This window comes from Rhinolophus sinicus, linkage group LG01 (assembly GCF_036562045.2).
Source record: "Rhinolophus sinicus isolate RSC01 linkage group LG01, ASM3656204v1, whole genome shotgun sequence".
NCBI lineage: Eukaryota > Metazoa > Chordata > Mammalia > Chiroptera > Rhinolophidae > Rhinolophus > Rhinolophus sinicus.
The window spans coordinates 170,296,154-170,316,640 of NC_133751.1; the positions used below are offsets into that span (position 1 = coordinate 170,296,154).

The 20,487-nt window shown below is 36.2% G+C and overlaps 1 protein-coding gene across 1 annotated transcript in view; it reads right to left on the reverse strand.

The window, feature by feature from the left end:
• The window catches only part of COL5A2 (collagen type V alpha 2 chain), a 134,367-nt gene that overhangs the window by 31,156 nt on the left and 82,724 nt on the right, over positions 1-20,487 (reverse strand). Inside the window, exons 9-25 of the mRNA XM_019740756.2 lie at positions 18,920-18,964; positions 18,110-18,163; positions 17,646-17,699; positions 16,292-16,345; positions 13,307-13,360; positions 12,872-12,925; positions 11,929-11,973; positions 11,395-11,448; positions 8,407-8,451; positions 6,972-7,025; positions 4,638-4,736; positions 3,878-3,922; positions 3,665-3,763; positions 2,348-2,401; positions 1,989-2,096; positions 922-975; positions 277-375 (exon numbers count right to left, since the gene is read on the reverse strand). Of these exons, the coding sequence (XP_019596315.1) occupies positions 277-375; positions 922-975; positions 1,989-2,096; positions 2,348-2,401; positions 3,665-3,763; positions 3,878-3,922; positions 4,638-4,736; positions 6,972-7,025; positions 8,407-8,451; positions 11,395-11,448; positions 11,929-11,973; positions 12,872-12,925; positions 13,307-13,360; positions 16,292-16,345; positions 17,646-17,699; positions 18,110-18,163; positions 18,920-18,964 (1,071 nt within the window). The remainder of the gene's footprint in view (positions 1-276; positions 376-921; positions 976-1,988; positions 2,097-2,347; positions 2,402-3,664; positions 3,764-3,877; positions 3,923-4,637; positions 4,737-6,971; positions 7,026-8,406; positions 8,452-11,394; positions 11,449-11,928; positions 11,974-12,871; positions 12,926-13,306; positions 13,361-16,291; positions 16,346-17,645; positions 17,700-18,109; positions 18,164-18,919; positions 18,965-20,487) is intronic.

Here is a 20,487-nt window from a genome sequence, read left to right on the forward strand (position 1 = left end):
AAATAGGATTTTTTTATTCGTGTCAAGTGGTAAAACTATTAATACATATATGCCTTTGAAAAAGAAAGACTAGAAGTTATTGTGCTGTCTATACATGATAAAAATAACTAACCAGCATTTTAAAAATAATAAATTAGGTCAAAACCATAAAAAGAAAGAAATGTTCCAAGTTGTGAAAGTAAGCTAAATTAAAAATAGCAAAACCAAAAACCCTTCAATGAATTCTCAGGAGCATTTGTCGTGGGCTGATACAGCGAAAAAATACTATATTCTTACCCGAGCACCTGGAAGCCCAGGTTCACCCGGACGTCCTGGGTCCCCCTGACCTCCTTTTGGTCCTGAAGAGCCTACAGGACCCCTCTCTCCTTGAGCTCCCTGTTCCAAAGCAAACCATAACATGTCAGAAAAAGAGCGCAGGGCAACAAAAGTAAGCATATATAAAATCTTGCTTTACAAATCAAAGCATTAATATAACATACAAATAGTTTATCAAACTGGTTACAAAGACTTCTTTGTAAACAATGTCACTTCACATTTTGTTCTAATTTGGATTTCTTGTAGCATAGTGGTTTTTTGTCATTAGCGAATGAAAGTTGTATTTAGAGCCTCACTCCAATAATATAAATATTGAAAAACAAATTACAGAATTTTGAAAGAATCTCTATGTCTAGATAAAGGAAAAATCATATACCAGTGAAAGGATACGTCTGTAACCTTTTCTTCTCAGGAATGTCCCTGAAAAGTCTGAAAACAAACTCCCATATTCCTCAATATACCTCCATTGTCCTCTCCCCCTGACACCCAGACCTCCATAGTACAGAAATTGCACAAGAGGGATTTGGCATGAGGCCTGACACCTGTGTCCAACTCTTTTCTGGATCTGGGCCCACATGAGTGTCAACATTGATAGGATAACCTCACCTTTGGTCCAGGTAAGCCATCAGAGCCCGGAAAACCACGATTGCCAGGAGCACCCTACAAATGACCAAAATTTGATTCTTAATTGTTGATGTTTTTGTAATATACAATGAGTAAGGAATTTTTATTACTATAAGGTTTTTGGAAGATGTGATCAAACGAACATGGCAATAGATATGTATAAGAAAAAACCTGACTATACAGAATAAATTTAAAATTTCGAAGAATATGTAAGTACCGAGTCAAAAAATTATTCAAACCAGAAATATTCTAACAATTCATTGTAAAATTAAACATAAACTGATATCTAGATATGAGAGGCAAAGGAGTGTCAGCATCTACCACAAGCAAAACGCCAATGATGACATGCAGGAGTATTGTCGTGTATATGAAGCCCTTTGAAGTCTCTGAAGCTCTATACAAATGTAAGGTGATATTGTTGTTGTCCTTTTCAAACCTATTTCATTATACTTCAGTCACAGCAACCTCATCTGATCTTTAAAGTCACCAAGCCCTTTCTGGCTTCCTGGCTTTGCACCTGCTGTTTCCTCTGCTGAAAAATGTTCTTTCTCATAAGTTCTCTTGCTGGCTCATCCTCACCTTCAGGTCTCGGCTAAAATGCCATCTTCTCAGAAAATCCTATTTCTAACCATCTAATCTAATGTCACACTAGTGTTATATACTTGACGTTACTCTCCACCACATCACTCTGTTATTTCCTAAGTGTATACTGCATTTACTAGACTTGTTTATTGCTTACCTCCCCACTAAAGTGAACTATTGTTTATTAGTCCCCAGATAAGTTCTGGGACCATAGCCTTCTTATTCACTGATGTATCCCAAGCACCAATATAACAAATTGGCATAGAGTATTTGTTCAGTCAATATTAGCTGAGTGAATGAATGAACAATGATTAGTTGGCTCCTTTAATTCACAGATTACCATATTGAACTGTGCACTGCACCTGCAAGAATTTCTCTTAACTACTGTCGTTTTCCTTACTATCCCAATACTTACTCACTTAATTCCCCCACAACTCTAAGAGTTTATTTTATTATTCAAATTTTACCCTTTCTCCCATCGGGCCTGGAGGACCAACTGCCCCTGGATCACCTCTGGGACCTCTTTTGCCTTCTTCACCTGGTGGGCCTATTGGTCCCTGGATACCATGCGGCCCCTATTAAAAAAAAAAGAGCAGTTATCAGAAAAATCCACTCAACGAGTTATAGTCAAAAGATTCATTTAATGAAGCCAGTCATAAATTTTAAGCTATATTAAACAGTTAAACCATTTATACCCAAAGGGATTATAATTCTCATTGTTATTATTTTAAACATTTAAGCATTTTGAGCTGTATACTTCTAGACAATATTTATGTATTTATGCTCTTCTTATCATTAAAAAAAAAAAAAAAAAACGAAGCCTTACTGGTTCCCCTTTTGGGCCAGCTTCTCCTTTGAAACCTGGAACTCCTGGATCACCCTAAAATAAAAATATCATAAATTTTAAGAACCATGATATTTAGCTAGTCTAACCTGTTTTAAGTAACTACAGTGAATGGGCCTTGAAAAAATGTCCGCAGCTGAGTCTGTATTGAATCAGCAGCATAATGTAATCATTTTAAATTTTGTAAATCTTATAGAATGTGTGTGAATTTTTATAAAATTCAGTATAATTTGGTAGCAGTCTGTTTATTTTACAGTGGTATTCAAAAGATTTACTTTTTAAATATTGTTTTTTATCATGCATACTAGAATAATCACAATTAGTTATTACTCCAGTTTGATAATAAAAATTAGAACTAAACAATGAAACTTCTATAGATAAACCTACTCAGAGTTTATTTTAGGAAATAGACTTGTTCACCTAGAATCAAAATAGTTTTATAATTGTGTTCTATTTATTGAGAGTTTGACAACTTCAAGCAGAGCATTTCATCTGACTCAGAAGGGTTTTAGGGTTTTGTTGTGTTCTAGAGTTTTGTGTAACTGTGTCTTCAAACACCAATTATAGTTTAAGTCATAGGAACCAGATTGCTAAATTGAAAACATGATAAAATGAAATTTAAAATATCAGCAACAGTCATGTTTTAATAAATCTGTCACCAACACTTCAAAAAGATTTATCGGCATAACCAAATCACTTGGAACAGAATCCAAAATATTTGTTTTAAGTAGTACTAGGAAAGAAAGTTTTACTTTTTATATATCAAGGCAAAACACATGTAAGTACAACTTTTCAACGTGTTTATTTCTTATGAGCTCATCATATTTTTTCCTAATAATTTCTACAACATATGGAAACTCATTAAATATGAACAATATGTTGAAATTTCTCTTCATAAATAACTCTCAAGAAATAGTTGGTGAATCCATTTTTAGCCAAATCATCATTATAAATCCCCATTAAACCTCCACATTTACCCATACTGACTTGCAAATGTTTCTATAATGTTTATTATTCAACCACTCATAAAATTCTATGAGGTCGACCATGAAGATATGACCTGATTATTTTAAATGAAAAACACAAAAATTTAATATAATGCAGTAACATTCTACTTTGAATTTAAACATCTAAACTGTATATTAACATTTGCTCTCATTTTACAAAGATTCCTACCTTCATTTGCCTCATTCAGATAAGTCACATTATCTACGTTTCATTGAATTTCATTAATTATATTTCTCTTGGTGTCTTAGTTCAGTTACACTAATGGTTACTAGTTGTTTTAAAGGGCATTACCGGTTGGCCGCGAATTCCTGGAGGTCCAGTGCTACCCTGTGGTCCTGGAGATCCAGGGGGTCCTGCCAAGCCAGGAGGCCCAGAGGTGCCTGGAGAGCCCTATCAGAAAGATACGAGAGTGACATGATGAGCTGAGACCTAGTGAGAAGTCTATGCAATGGCCAAAACTCTGTGTTTATCTGAACCTCGTGTGGCATCAATGCAATTGCTTACCGTTGGGCCTTTGGCACCAGGAGTACCATCTGTTCCCACTGTACCCTAGGAGATATATGAAGAATTTGGGAAACATTAAGCCATATGTAGGTCGGTATTCTCAGATGTCCACCCATCTTCCAAAAGGAGGCAGAAAATATCACAAAAAAAGAAATCAACCACAGGGCCGGCTGGATGGCTCAGTTGGTTAGAGCGCCAGCTCTGAGCAACAGGGTTGCCTGTTTGACTCCCACATGGGCCACTGAGCTGCACCCTCCGCAACTAGATTGAAGACAATGAGCTGCCCCTGAGCTTCCGGAGGGGCAGCCAGATGACTCAGTTTGTTAGCATGCGAGCTCTTAACAACAAGGTTACCAGTTCAATTCCCACATGGGATGGTGGGCTGCACCTCCTGTAACTAAAGATTGAAAATGGCAACTGGACTTGGAGCTGGGCTGAGCCCCCCACAACAACATTGAAGGACAATGACTTGGAGCTGATGGGCCCTGGAGAAGCACACTGTTCCCCAATATTCCCCAATAAAAAATTTTAAAGATTAAAAAAAAAAAAAATCAACTACTATATCATTTAAAAAGTCACTTTCATGACCAGTTCCATAATATAGACAAAATTTGCAGAGTTTATAAGAGAAATGTTGTTTTCTCATGAGTTGTAAATACTCAGAAATTAAACAGAATATATTAAAATAGACTGCTTTGTTCTGATGTTATAAAACATGTCCAGCTTCCTGGGACACTCCTTAAACATACTAGGAACTTACAGGAAGACCCTGAGAGCCAACTGGACCTGGAGGCCCAGTTTCACCTCTTTGCCCCTGAGGACCTTCAGGGCCTCGAGCCCCAGTGGGACCTGCTTCTCCCTAAAGGGTGCAAAGGGAAATGTTAATTTAAGAAAAATATAAATGTGATGCAGTTCAAAGTTGATTGCTTATTTGAAGGTTTACATTTTACCCCCAAACATTTAAAGGGGTCAAGAGTACAAATTGATTTACAGGGGAAACGCGCCTAACCTAGCCTAAAGAGCGGACTCACTTTCCCACTCCTTCAGGTGTGGTGATGCCGGCGGCATGAAGAGCAGAGCAAGGCAACCTGAGAGCCACCCTTGTTTCAACTCAAGATAGGGGTCCACATAGTAAATAAAAGTACAGGATGCACGGTTAAGTTTTAATTCAGATAAACAACAAATAATTTTATTACAAGTTTGTCCCAAGTAATATTTGGGACACATTTATACTAAAATGTATTCTTTATTTAACTGAAATTCAAACTTAAATAGTTTCTGTATTTTATCCAACATATTATACACCTATGTAGACCAATACTACATGGACCTGGAATTTTAGAACTAAAATTCTAAGCTTTAGAGAGCTCATTAGTATCAACACATATAAAATCCCTATTACCCTTCATTGAAATGCAAAGAACTGGATGTGGAAGTTGATTCTTCATCCAGAGAGCAAAGACCATGGTAGAACCTTACAGGTATAGTAGAACCCTGGCCAAAAACAAAAAACCTGGGCATTTTATGCTGGTGTTAGTGGTAGGATAAGGAAATGATTTCGGAGAGTTTTGCTAGGTGGTTTACTTTACTAAGCAGGTCCCAGTAGCCAACAGCCAACACTAGAAATACCGAGGAAGAAAGGGAAATACCCAGTGAGCTGATGTATAAACTGATTATTAGTGAAGTCTTAACTAGATGCCAAGATGGAGCCGAAACCACTTTCTGCTAAGTCACAGTCCTGGGCATTGTGAGTATTCTTTCGTTCTTTCTCTAGCCAAAGCTCAGATTGAGGGTGGAGGGTCTCACATGAAAAGGGAGGGGATTTTGCATATTTTTTTTAGGGTACACAGGAAGGTTGGGTCTTCCAGCCAGAGTCAGTGGCTGCAGGATTAGAACATCAGGGAGCAGAACAGATAGGGGAGAAGAGAAGATTCTACCTGCCTGGGTTCTGAGTGAGTTTTCAGTGAAAGAAGGGACTGGTTAGTAAAAAGACTTAGGGCATCATTTTAAAGCAGCCATATCTCTCTGGCATAGAGTTTAAAGGTGGCATTAGAGTGAACTTCAAGAATAATTTGACTTGAGGACTATCACATTTCAAAGAGTATTTGAAATGTTTGAAATGTCAGCTACAGACTTTTTTTTTTTTTTGTATCAAAGTTCAACTCCAATTTGAGTAGCATTACTAACAAGAAGCATTCACCTATACTGAGGGCATCTCTGATTCAGGCACTGTGCTAAGGGTTTGCATAGATTATCTCACTTGATCGTCAACAAAAGTCCATGAGAAAACAAGATTTAGAGCAGTGAGGTGGCTGCCATGACTGCAGTCATATTTGCACAGCATAATTGTGTGAGTTAATCCCATTTTCAAGATCAAAAAAATTATTGCCAGTGAGAAACTAGGAATGAGGGGTAATCAAATATATTGTGTAGTTTAAAATTTGGAAGTAGTGTTCTGAATTTATTCATTAATTTAGTTAATATAATCTGAATAACCTCCTACTATAATCCTTGAATTTATCACCCAAAGTATTGAGAAAAAGAACAAATTGTGATCCACTACAAATGTAAATCATCCCAGCATAATATTTTAATCCATTCCCACGTGGAGAGCCAAACAGCCTCCCAGACCATTTCTTTAAATGGTTGGAGTGAAAGGCAGAGTGGGGGAGAGGGTAGGAGTGAAAGTCAGCCTGTGTGAGAGAACAGTCTTTGTCCTCCTCTGATTTATTTTAACCTCCTATTATTTAGAACATTCTGCTATTTATTACTGCCAGGCACTATATCCAAGAACAGAATTTCAATTCATATTAAGCTCTTATTCCTTGCAGTTTAGAACTGTCTGCAGTTAGAGACCTAATGCAACAGATTCTTTGATATTACATTTGTATGACTTTAGGTAATTCTCTTTTAGCTACATAGTATATATCTCATTCTTACATTTTTAAATTTTATTTTCCTACCATAATGGATATTGAGAATACTCTAGACTCTTTTCTTAGTTGAGAGCAACTTCCATACTCTTCATTTAATGAAATGATATTCTTCACTTTGGGATTCATATAACCAAGAAATAAATATATTAACATTTTACCTTCATCCCAGGATTTCCTGGAAAGCCAGAGGAGCCAGGTATCCCAAGAGGACCCTATTAAAAGGAACCAGAAATGATCAGACATATATTTTAATTAATATCTAATTAAGTCATCTTTTATTGTTTGACAAAATTCTGTATTTTGACACATAGAATAATCTACTCGGTAGTTTAAAATCACAAAGATAATAACATAATTTTATCATAATACCTTCTGATATTGATATGAAATACTATGCTTCCCTGAAAATAAAACCTACCCCAAAAATAAGCCCCAGTTAAGATCGTCAGCCAGACAGAAACATTTAGTACGTTATGAAGATATTCCAGAAGATGACTTGACTGTATTTGAATAAATGTATCTTGTACATGAAAAAAAAAGACATCCCATGAAGATAAGCCCTAATGTGCCTTTTGGAGCAAAAATTAATATAAGATCCAGTCTTGTTTTGAGGGAAACACAATAGTACTAGAAGATATGTCCAGTGGTATTATACATAGTAAGATTTCCTAGCTGTAGCATATGAGAGTAAGTCAATGAAAACACAAATTATCTGAAACAATTGCTTCTTGCAATTGCTTTCTTTGTGTCAACCAAGTACTAAAGATAGTTTTCAGAAAATTATGCTTTGTACCAAAATCTAGGACTGTGCTTTATAAAAATGATGTTTAAGAATCATCTATATATTTTAGAGTGATTTTTTTTTCAGGCTGATAAGAAGTGGATATTTGTCACTATCCTACATTTCAGAAGGCATGCATAGAGAACCATGGATTTAAAGGCTAGATTTTAAGGAAATGAGTGTAAAAGGAACTCCACTCCAGGTTATTCTGGTCTTCTTTTAAGACTGTATTTTAATTCCATCAGTTTTGCATTAAAAAAAAAAAAAAAAAAAAAGCCCCTTATAACATTTATTTTTTCCTCCTATATTTTGTTTCTATTTTATGAGTAACAAGGGAGACAAGGACTAAGAGCAAATAATTTCAAATCTGATTTACCCTCCTAGTATTCCCCTGAACTCATATTTCTCATCTATCCAGCCTATGGACCATGTTGTATTCTTGTTCATTTTATATACTAATCTTTCAAGACTTAGCTTGAAAGTTGCTACTCTTTAAGTCTTCTTTGACATCTTTCCATCACTACAGTTAGAGGTACTTTCTCTTCTATATTCCCATACCTCAAGTTGTGTTCTATGTTGCATCAGTTAGTAATAGCAGTATTATAATATGAATTATAATTGAATAGCAGCTACAATATGAATTGGTAAACCTCTCATTCTTGATAGACAAGTCAGTTTTCAAAGACAAGTACTTTGTGCTTATCATCTTTTTATTTCAAGTGATTGGGACACAGTAGGTGCCCTGTAAATGTTAATGAATGGAAAAATGAACGAATAAATTAATTAATGAATATGCAAGTAATACAACTCACCATTGGCCCAGGTTTTCCAGGCATACCATGTGCTCCTCGTTGTCCCTAATTAAGAGGAAAAAAGACAAGATAGGATAACATTAGATTTTCTGTTTATTTGCTCATAATTCATTTCCTTTGTAAAAAATTCCTTGTTAAAAATTAAAGAATAATACGTTAACTGACAACAACTTTAACTTGGTTAATAGCAATAAAAACACACATTTTTACAACACTGGTATGGTAGTAATAAACATATCTATCCTTATAGCAATAGGAAAGAAAAATCAAGATTGAAAAATGAAACTGATTAAAATTATTCTTTTCACTTGAATGTATCTATCACTTCCTATAAAATGAGCTCAAAGGCAATGAAATTTTGAACACCTCAGTCTTCTTAATAGCCAGATTAACTCAGACGAGAAATGTGTTCCTTGTAAAACAAACGAAATGAAACAAAACAAAAAACTACAGCACGCATGCACACACATGCACACAAACACACACAAGGAAACTAAGTAGTAATGCATGTTGTGGGTGTTACCCAGATAACCCTTCAGCCCTGAAGGAATCATTCTACCACTGCTGGAAGTGTCATAAGCTGATGGCTTCCAGTTGAGACTCTTCCCGACACGTTGCCTCTGCTAAAAGAAGTTAGCTCTCCCAAAGTTATGCCCTTTCCATGATCAATGCACAGCTACCAAGGATTCACCCACATTTAAGACAAAGCTGAAGAGCCATCACAGTTCCACAGTTCCCATGGAACTGAAGATTTATAGAGACTGAGGTGTCCATTGCAATTGTAACACCACTTAATTTCTCTCTGTGACAAACCTACTTCTTTTATACATTTCTTCACGAGTGTAGTTTCTGAAAGCACTCCCCAATAAATTTCCTGCATGCAAGTCTTTGCTTTGATGCTATTTCCTGGGAAACCTGACCTAAGACTTTAGCACCATTGGTGCCAGGAGTAGTAAAAGAAAGTAGACTCTAAAATGAAATTTTTAAGTTGGATTTCTCACTGATCAGGTAGTGATAAACAGAATATGGATCACTCTTGGCCTGCTGTGGTGATGCGTAGTAAATATTATCTCCAAGGCGAACTGACAGAGGCCACAAGTACAAGGGAATGGGCAATGGGTACAACAGCTCAGGCATTAGAGAAGTTTAAGGGGAAATAGCAACTATAAAGTTGATGGAATTGCATGGGTCTGGTTGAGGGAATCCACTGGGGGAGGACAGTGAAAGGCTGATAGTGACCATCAGTATAAGGCTCCTCGGCAGCATTTAAACATATTGTCATCTTTTACAACCAGAGGGAAGAAACATTGAAGGTAAGGCCCAGGACTTAATGATAAAGGTTTAAAAGCTCTTGAGAAGTTTGAATTCTAAAACATAAAAAGTCTGCTATGCCATGGCCAGGGACCTTGATGGGAAGAAACGGGGGACCTTGACGTTTAGGCCTGGGATATCTTAAGAACTTCAAAATCTCAGATGCCTGAAGTGCATGGGCCTGTATAATGGCCCATTCCCACCATTAACAGTTTATACTTCTTTCTTGCCTAGAGATGAGACAGAAGCCTCTACTTTTTCACAAAACACATGCCACCACAGCTACCACCTGCCCCTCCCCCCAGCCACCAGACCAATAACTAGCATAAAATCCAAAAGTAACTGGGTTGAGGAAGTTCTGTTTCTCATAAAAGAGAGAAGAGGCTATATACCAAAGGAGCTGCAAGTTCTATACACCATGTAGAGGCAGGATCCAAGAGAGAATGTATGGGACGAGGTGCTAAAGGTGCTGGATCGAAAGGGACAAAATATGAAGTTGGAGAACTTTAATGATATGGATGTACTCTTCCATGATACACATTTAACACCCTGATAAAGACCCTGGGAGATGGCGTCAACGTGGGAGATGGTTCTTGCAGAGCTATGGCCCACACTAAGTGAGTCGGAAAAGCCACAAATGCTTTGGCAGATGGTAGAAGAAAACAGAGAAGTAAACATACTAGATTGGATATATTATGTTAGGCCGGATAAGGCGACAGCTGATTATATTCCACAACATTCTCTACACTTCCAGAGGACACTCTGCTTACCAAAGTGATCAGGAATGGCCCAGTGAAAGGGTCTCACTTTTCCCAAACCAGGGCCCTAACTTTGGTGCCATTGAGAAGCCCCAAGGTGGTTATCTTCTGTGGGATAATAGTCGGGGATGCTGTAAACATGAGATTCCTATACTAATGGAGATGATAGGATCTCAAAATAATAGAGACGAGGTAGCAACCCTTAATTGTCAAAAGCAAAGTGACTGCAATATAATGAACTGCAAGTTTGAAATATTAGCACGTGTAGTCTGACCTTTAGAAAGCTATGAAGAGACTTAATAAAATAGGCAACCCTCCGTCTCGCCCCCCTCCCCGCTACACACCACACACACACACACACACACACACACACACACACACACACACACACACCCCTAGGTTCAAGGTACATGGGCAAACAGCAAGGATAGTTCTCAAAATGTCATTTCAAATAGATTGAGGGCAGATGATCAAGAGACTCAAATCTTTAAAAGGGTATATTCATAGTACTTACCTTTTAGGATCGTGATAAATATAAAGACGTTTGGAAGAATGCGGAGTGTATAATAAGTGCTTGATAAATGTTGCCTATTATTCTAATATTATTACTATTCCAAAGTCTATGTTTTTCCATGGATTATATTCCATGCTGCTATATGTTTTCATTATTTTCTTAATTTCTGTAGTAAGATACAGAGGTAACAAATGTAGTCTGGTTATATAAGATGTTAACAGGAAGAGAAGTTAAGGGAAGGGTACATAGGAGCTCTTTATACTATCTTTGCAACTTCTCTGCAAACCTAAGTTTATTTCAAAAGAAAAACAAAAAAAAAATTAAGAAGTAGGCAACAAGTACTGCTACTCTCATTTAAAAGGTATATTCAGCAATGCATTTGAGAGAGTTAAGACACATACTTACAGGAGCACCCTGCGGCCCAAGTCTCCCTCTCTCTCCTGGCATTCCTCTTGGACCCTGGGGATGAGAGACAGAAAATATATCTTGAAACATCTTATTTTACCTCTAGGGTAGTTTGATTATGCTACTCAATCCAACTGAGACTCAACATTATTGGCCACTAAGAGATAGCATTTCCTTGAGGCCATTTTGGGTTTAAAAACCTCTCCACTTGCAGAGATATGTAACCTACCACCTCTTACCTAAACAGATTTCACTTAATCTAGCTTTAATGGGCTGAATCTATAAGAATCCTGATTTGATCACTGAGTACAGAAAAAATAAATAAATAAGGACACTCACAGTTAAGAAATACAATGAAATGCAGGAAGACTTTTCTATTTAAAGGATGTAATTCTTACAGTGTGCTTGCCTGTCAGATGGTAATCAAAATTATTTCACCAGCTAACATGTTTTCTGTGTCTTTTTTTCATTTAAACATTCTCTTAATATCATCTAAAAAGCAAAGAAATAACAAAGAATTAAATTAATACATACCATAGGACCCATGGCGCCCATGGGACCCGTAGGGCCAGCCTCACCCTAAAGCAAAAATGAGATCACATTACAATATGAGAAACCTATAACTGATATGACATCATCTTGTTCCATGTGTGTATCATTCTAAAGGCATATTTTCAAAATGTACATTTGAAAGGCACCCTTTCAATGAAGGACCTCAAAAGTCTATTATATCACCTTTTTTTCAAAATGCAATGAAAATTTTGTTTCTAAAGAAATAATTCTGAAATAAAACTGGGGATTTAAATAACATTGATGGAACTATCACACCTAGACACACTAATGAGTATCAAAAAAGTAATTATTTGTCCATTGCGATAATACATTAGGTCAAGTAAAACTTTACAAAGCTAAAATTGACTGTAATATTCCTTTACGTTCTATTATGCGAAGCATAGAAATAACAATTGTAAAGCCAAATGCTTTTCCACATATGTATCTCATGATACTTCCCACTAAAAAGCACTCTGCGCTTCCTCAATGTTCTTTTTCCCTCTGGAAACATAAATAAATTTTTGGAAGAAACAGTGGCCCGAAAGGACCTGGATTTAAAATGGCACTAAATAATGGGGCTAATGAAGCATTTAAACCTCTGATATTTTTGAAGAAGGAAAAGGAATGAATGTTTTAGAAGGTGAATTCATAGTGCTGTATGTCATAAACACAACATGCATCCTATATTGGCAGAAACCCAGTGGCATGGTGGCTATTCTTGGTGACAAAGTTAGGTCACATCATGTATCCTGGTAAATCTATTACCACTCACCTATGAAAAAATACATTTATGTATTTCACTAATCGTTTTCTTATACTCCTCTTTCCTTCAGAATTATTTAAGGGGGTTCTAAAATAAATTGTAGGCACTTGAAACACAACCAAAATGCTCTAGGAATGTTATACTGAGGTATTATACAATTACCTTAGAACCAGTGGCTCCAACTTCACCTTTAGGGCCTTCAAGACCTTTGTGTCCCTGAGAAGAAAAATATAAATTTGTATGTTACTGCTTTTTGGATTCTCAGACGCATAAAGGAAGAACCAAAACTAAGCTTACTGAAAGTAACTTAAGAAAACAAATCTCACGTTAAAGTTGTTACTCAAACTGTTCCCAAATTCTCAACCTTTTTGAAAGTCTACTCAAAGAAAAGAACTCAAAATATATTTTATAGAATCAAATAAAAATCAAAGGAAATGTAAAACAAGCATTGTGATTTTAGCATCCACAGATGACTACTGCAATCAAAGCCATTAAGTACAACTGACGAATGGATTTGGAGATATTTTGAAGGTGATGCATGCAGACCCTGCTCAGTAAGCCACAGTATCTGAAAGGATTACTAACTATTGAACTTACTCGGTGACCCTTTAGGCCTGGAAGACCAGGAGCCCCAGGAAATCCTCGTGCTCCCTTGGAGAAAGGAAAAAAAAACATGAAAGGCATTTCAGAGTCATTTATAAGAATAGGAAATTACTTAATATACTTTTTTCCCCAGAAAGTATTTGTTACATAATTTTTCACCAACAAAGCACAGGACAAAAAGGAGCAGTACACATTTATCTATGAAAATACATCTAGTTGATCAAAAATTAGCAAGGCAAATACTTGTTAGGAATGGAAGCATGACTTACCCAGATATGGATTAATGCCAGGTATTGATTTGATGACATTTTCAAATTATGTCATTGTATTATAATTAGTAACAAAAAACACTAAAAAAACAGTTTTATTTTCTCTGTGGAAATAATAGGAGTGAATTCAGTGTCTGACTCAACGAGGTCAAGGTATAGAAAAAAATCAGAAGAGGAATTTAAAGAAAACAATGCATTTTTTCCTTTATATTGTACTTAATTTGTGGTAAAGAAATTCATTTGTAGCAAGCCAATGTGTTTTATATTCTCTGAACTTCTAAATATTGGCAGTAGACTATGATGAGAAAGACTATATTAAAATGAATAAATAGATAATTTTTTAAAGTTAAATGTTCAGGAGAAGCTTGTGGATTTGTCATTGTTTAAAAAATTAACTAAGGACATGAAATCTCCAACAGAAGGAAGAGTCAACAAATACAAAGAGAATGGGTTGGTTCCTTGACTCAGTAATTTCTTAATTTCTGTTAATTTTATGCATCATTCATCTAAGCGTATTGAATAATAAAAGGGTGTAGAAATCAAACACAAAGTCAAATGCAAATGGTATAACTGTTTTGAAATGATGCTTAAACCGTTTTCCTCATACCCTCTTAAAATAGATAAGGACCCAGTGACGTAATTAGTCACTTATCCTCATTGCCTACATTAAATCAGGCTTTGAATTGGATGCCATTACTACTGCCACCAGCAGACTGAGCATTTGATAGCATAGATTGATGCTATTAAATATTATCAGTCATTATCATTGATCTGCATATCCCTGGCACTTAGCCTTATGCCTAACTAGTGGGCATACAATGAATAATTATTGAATAAATAATTGAATGAAGAAATGGTTTACTATTTCTTTTAAAACTCATAGAACTTTTCCCAAACCTTTCTTAAGGAACTTCTCTTGTGCTAGCACAACCTTACACAGATGGCAAAACCCGTCTATTCTGCATTACCACAGCCTTCGTTTACTGTTAATGAAATTAATGAATAAGTAACTAAAAAAATGCACTTCATCTGAGAAAAACGAAGCAATAATTCCTCTGGAAGGCTTGCAGGGAAAGTGTTTCTGTAGCATTTTCTGGGTGGGGGTTATCACAGTAAGCGCACAGCAAACTATTGCCCTCTGAACAAATAAAGTTCCACTAATTCTTCTGTTTACACAACAGTGCTTAGGAATTCTTTCACTTCAAAAACTCCCTTTAAGATTTTCCATAGGAATGCTCCGGTTTACTGAGGTTTTTCTCCCCTCCATCCTGAGCAGGAAAGAAACTCAGTACACATCCATCTAAGCCAATAGGGGAATTACTGAGCTATGTTATTTTAAATAATTAGTTAACTTTTGAGTTTTTGTGAACTGCAAGGGAATTCTCATGTGATTACATATCTCTAATAAAACAAGAAAGTGAACCAGATGGACTACTGCTCATAAAACTCTCTCATTCTGCTGAGCAGAGACTGTCATCGCAGCCCAGTCACACGTCATTGCACTGCACTTGCAGAGTGCATCTGTGACATGCTGGCAGGGCACGTTTCCTCCCCGTGGAGGGTCCCATGCTGTGAATGTGCAAGAGTGCAGCAGGACAGGAGGTTCAAGCCTGGACTGGTCAACACGAACATCTGTGCTAATGACAACCGTATGCCTGTGTCTGTACTGCCTTTCCAGGATGGGGGAGGAAAGGAAAGTGAGAGACAGCAGGGAGTGGAGAATTGCTTTTATATTTGAAACTAAATAATCCTTAGAGCACTGTAAATTCCCTTAAAAGATTAGCATCCATTTGTTTAAAAAAATCCTAGCATCGGACCTCATCAATTTTCAGAAAGTAAATGGCGAGGACTCCAGGACTCTTGGATGGATTGAGTGGTAGAAACATTTGGAAATTATAGGTCATATAAACAAGTATGGGGCCAAATCAGTTGAGGGGATGTTGGATAAGGAGAAACTTTAAGAGCAGGAATGTTAGAGGGTTTTTGCTTGTTTATCATTCTCTAATTTTCCTCACGGCCCTTGTCGCACATCCTAGGGGAGGGCCTATCAAAGTAATGTAAGTGAGGACAGAAAGCTGGGTTTGGAAAGTAGCCAAGCGGACGTGGTCCTGAACTCGGGTGGAATGGCTTGCCAGGGACCTTCCCTGTAGTGAGCCCAGGGGGAAGAAAACAGCTGTGGTAGGAACGCTGGCATTCAGTGTATCTTGTCATAAGATTTTTAGGACCCAGAACATCAGTTGAGAATTTCAGCCAACATCAGGGTTTGGGGAGAAGCCAAAAAGGCATCCTGCCCACAATTTAAAAACCAAGTCAGTAACTGCTCTTTCAAGTTGTTGTTTTCGACATGTGAACAATACAAAATAAAAATATTGAAAAGATAAAAATTGATAAATGGGATTGAGATGTAAAACGTAGGTAGGTCAGACTGGTAACTTATCTGAAAAATTGATACTCAGTTTGAAGACAATCCATATTAGGTTATGACATAAGTTTCTGCTTTAGGAGGGTCATTCATTTGTTGTAATGTAAAGCGGAGGATTGGAATGAGCTGTCACCCTGGCAAAATGTCTTGTTCCACAATGACAGAAAGGAATATATCTTGATGATAGAGTCTAACGCACAGGCAGGCAATGTAATTGTAAGCTAATTTTAATGTTCTTTAGTTTTTAAAGCTCGTCTTTATGTCATATTGATAAATATTAATACTTACCGGAGATCCTGAGAATCCCACTTCACCAGGATTTCCATTTCTACCAGGTTCACCCTTTATGGAAAAAAAAAAAAACAAGGAAGCAAAGGAGGATTAAAATGTTCTCTTCTGAGACTAGATGCCAAATCAACTGCAGATAAAAAGTCTTCTTTAGAAAGCTCGTTTCCAATACTCTAAACCAGGGGTGTCAAAACTGCGGCCCGTGGGCCAACTGCGGTCCACAATCCATTGTTAATTGGCCCGCAGCAAATTCCAAAAATATATTTAGTTTACTTAAATAAACCAGGTGAGGCAATACGTACTTCACCTTGAGTGAGTGGCCCAGCTGTTTGTGTATTTTACCGAATATGGCCCATGGTAAAAAACATTGAAAAATGTTTGGACACTCCTGCTCTAAACACTGTAAAAACACTGAGCTCTATTTCTGATGGCAATCCATTCTCGCAAGTCACTTTGTGAAGGTTTCTTTAATTTGTCCAGAAGAAAAAGTGAATATAAATTATACTGGCTTGACTTAGCTCAGCATTTTATGAACATCAAAATTTACATATATATATGCTATGAAATGTTATATTAGCATATGGCACTGAATTAAACAGTGCTTCTTGAAACACTGCTTGCCATTTTTTTTCTTGTCATAAGAAAATATTAAGAACTACCAGAGATATTTTCTTTATAGTCAAATTCAACGTATCTGCTTAAAGAAATCACAGTACACATAAAGAGAAAATATTTACTTGGTTTAGCATCACACAGAAATTGACTGACCTACCCATGGTTTTACCTTCAACTTTGGGACAACTAATAAAAGAATCCAGAAAGGCCAATCTGTTGTTGGACCCTGTTCTTGGATCACATGTTCTTAAGGTTAAAATCTGAAGTTGAGTCTTAACTTTAATTAAAAATCCAATTGAAGACATGACTTTTTCAACATCAGAGAGCAATATTGACACTACCTTACTAACACATGTTGAAAAATCATTTAATGAAGGCCTCATAATGATGTTTTGCTATGAGAGTAATGTATTTTTCCTTAAGATCAGGGGTCAGAGAGTCCACCAGCAAAGGCTGCAGCTATTGTGACAACAATTCTAGTATCTCATGGAGAAATCATAATGGAAAACCTGAGGAAAGCAAGAAAGAGACAGTACCTAATAATATAATACCATCAAAATGAAGAGCACATCTAGATTTTGTAAAATTCCCTTTTGAGTTCTCCAATTTTGATTGACTTTAATGGAAGCCCAAAGTGGGGGAAATGAAATGGGAATTAATGAAAAATATTCATGTTGACACTGTAGCTTCTTCTTAGCCTCTTTAAAATTTCAAAGGAAAATGAAGAAAGGCAGCTTACATCTTCACCAGGTTTTCCAGGAGGGCCCTCTGGTCCACGTGCACCAATTGGACCCTAATAAAACAAAACAAAACAAAATGAAAGAAAAAAAATATTTACCTACATTTATCTATACCTACCCATGGTTTAATCAAAAATACTGTTGAGACAAGTAAAAAAATAAGAGAAAACAGCTTTATTAATATTGTGAATTTTATGTGTATCACCCAGATTATGTGCTGAACCGGAGTTTAATTTCACAAATGTATATATCAGCACTGTCTGCTGACCATATTCAAATTCTCTGAATTTAAATACGCTGCCACCAGAAACACAGCTTAAGCACAGTGCATAATATAGGGCCCCTGAACTGAACTGTAATTTCTTGCTACATTAGTAAGGAGCTGGTCAAATAAATCATTCAGGACACCATTATAATAGTGGACCCATATTTAACTGGGTCTACATGCTTACTTGACATTTACCATTGGTCCAGGTTCACCAGGTTCACCAGGAGGTCCTGCAGGGCCAATTCCACCCTAAATTTGAGAACAAATTATATATATACAAATTATATGTACAAACCACAAGAAAACAGAATAGTAAATCCTAAATTCTCTGAAGTATAGTGCACTTGTCCAAGCTGCTGGCTCCACCCCTCTCCAGCTATGTGATTTCAGATCAGTTATTTACTCTCTATACTTCAGTTTCCCAGGCTGCAAAATGAAAATAATGTACCTCCTTCATTAGGCTTTTATAGCTCTTTAGGTAATGAATGCATATTAAGAACCTAGAATACTGCTGGCACGGAATGTTCAACCAATGGCAGTTATCCCCATAATCATTTTCTCTTCCTCCACCTCCTGCTTCTTCTACAAGAACTATGCTTTCTATTCCTACCATTTAGCATTGTATTCTTTTTAAAGATCCCACGAAGTGATCACCTTGACTATTATATCTAATAATACCACATAGTAATGACCTTCTATGATCTGATTTCATAGCCTCAGAGTTGGCACATAACCAACTATGAGAATTTTCATCATGATATGAGATAAAAATTCTTTGTATTAGAAGTCAGTTACATAAAGAAGCCAGACAATAAAACTTTAGCCCCATGAAGAAATGCTGAAAAACTCACTTTTCTAAGTGAGTGAAAATTAATTGAATAAAACCCATTCTAAGTGAATATTATAATATGCAATTGAAAGACCAGTCAAAAGGAGTTATGTCACAGAGTCGTTTATATTTTTTCTTTTTTGCTACAGTATGTAATTTAATTATAAAAGACTTACTTGCTGCCCTTGTAAACCTTGAGGTCCTCTTGGGCCAACAGGACCCTGAAAAGCAAATGGTTCATGACAATTAGATCAAACATTTTAAAAATCTTGAATCGGCTTTAGAATCTGGAAAAGTGAAGCTCTGACAGTAGGAGACGATGACATTCTCCATCCGTATTCATCTGGAATGCAGCCAAATTCAAGAAGATTAAAGCTAGGACAACATTTGGGATGATCTTATACACATCCTCAATGTCATAAAGAGAAATAAAGAATATGCCTGCACACACCCAATGTCTTTGGGACGAGAACACTTGCATGCTTAAGGGATGGTTCTGTTAAACCAGAACACCTGACGAAAGAAAACTCTTGGTAGGCATAAAGGAGTTATTGAATTGTCTGTTTAATTCTTCAGTTTCAGAGTAGATAATTCTTATAATGAGCAAGTTGAATTAAAGGCTCATGAAACCACCAATAATAATGACTGGATTATTTTAAATGTAAGTACAAAATTATCCAGGGAACTGAATTTCACAGATTATTTCTTTCTTTCATAATATACACTTAAAATATCCACACAGACTTTCCTCATTTAAACATGAAAAGATTACACTGAGACATAACCAAAGGAAGAAAAGGAAAATGCAGTTTAAAAAATTTGTTAATTTATGTCTACACAAGTTTTTAAATGTCACACTTTAAAAAGTGAAAGCAATTAAATCAAAATCAGGTTTGTTCTTAAGGCAAACATTTTAATTTTTGTTTGGAATTGATCTGATTTTTAGAGTAAGAAAATAAAAGATTCAGTAACAAAATAACTACATGTGTAATTTGAACTGCAAATGGATGAAAAATCATATATTTCAGAAAATTATCCCGAGATAATCATCGAATGAGACCATATTGCTAGTGAGTTAAAATATACAAACAATGTTTACGTTACTCATCATACTGGCCTGGAGGATAGGTGGAAGGGGTAGTTATCTAGGCGGTCTGAGTTCATGCTTCTTCTTTCCTGACATTCCATTAATCTGGGATGCTTCTGAATTATGTTATGAGCAAAAATGTATGGGAGAGTTGGTTTGAAAAGTGTTAATACATTCAGTGAGATTGTATTGCTCCAAATACCCTGTTTAAAATACTTCCCCAGAGAAAAATGGGAAACTTTCTGGCTATTGAAAAAATTCAAAAGAGGATGGGAACAGTGAAGAGGCCAGTGAGGAACTTCAAAGTTGTTGGCATCGGCAGTCAGAGAATATGAAGACAAGTAGAAAATGATGAAAACAAAACTGGCAAAACTCGCCATTTCAAAATTTTACCAAATCACTATTTCTAACAACACAATAAACAGTCACTTTATTTATCTAAAAAAAGCACACATTTTGATATGGTGCTGGTGGTTATATGTTTCAAAATTCTCTATTTTCTTTAAATAATAAGTGAAATATACAAATAGCCCTTTATTAACATCAACAAATATTTTGCACAGTTTTGAGTGGAACACCACAGGGTTTGTAACTGGTACATAGAGGGGTTTGAGAAATAAATTGAATGAGGGAATGGATGTCTATGTTGTAAAAGAC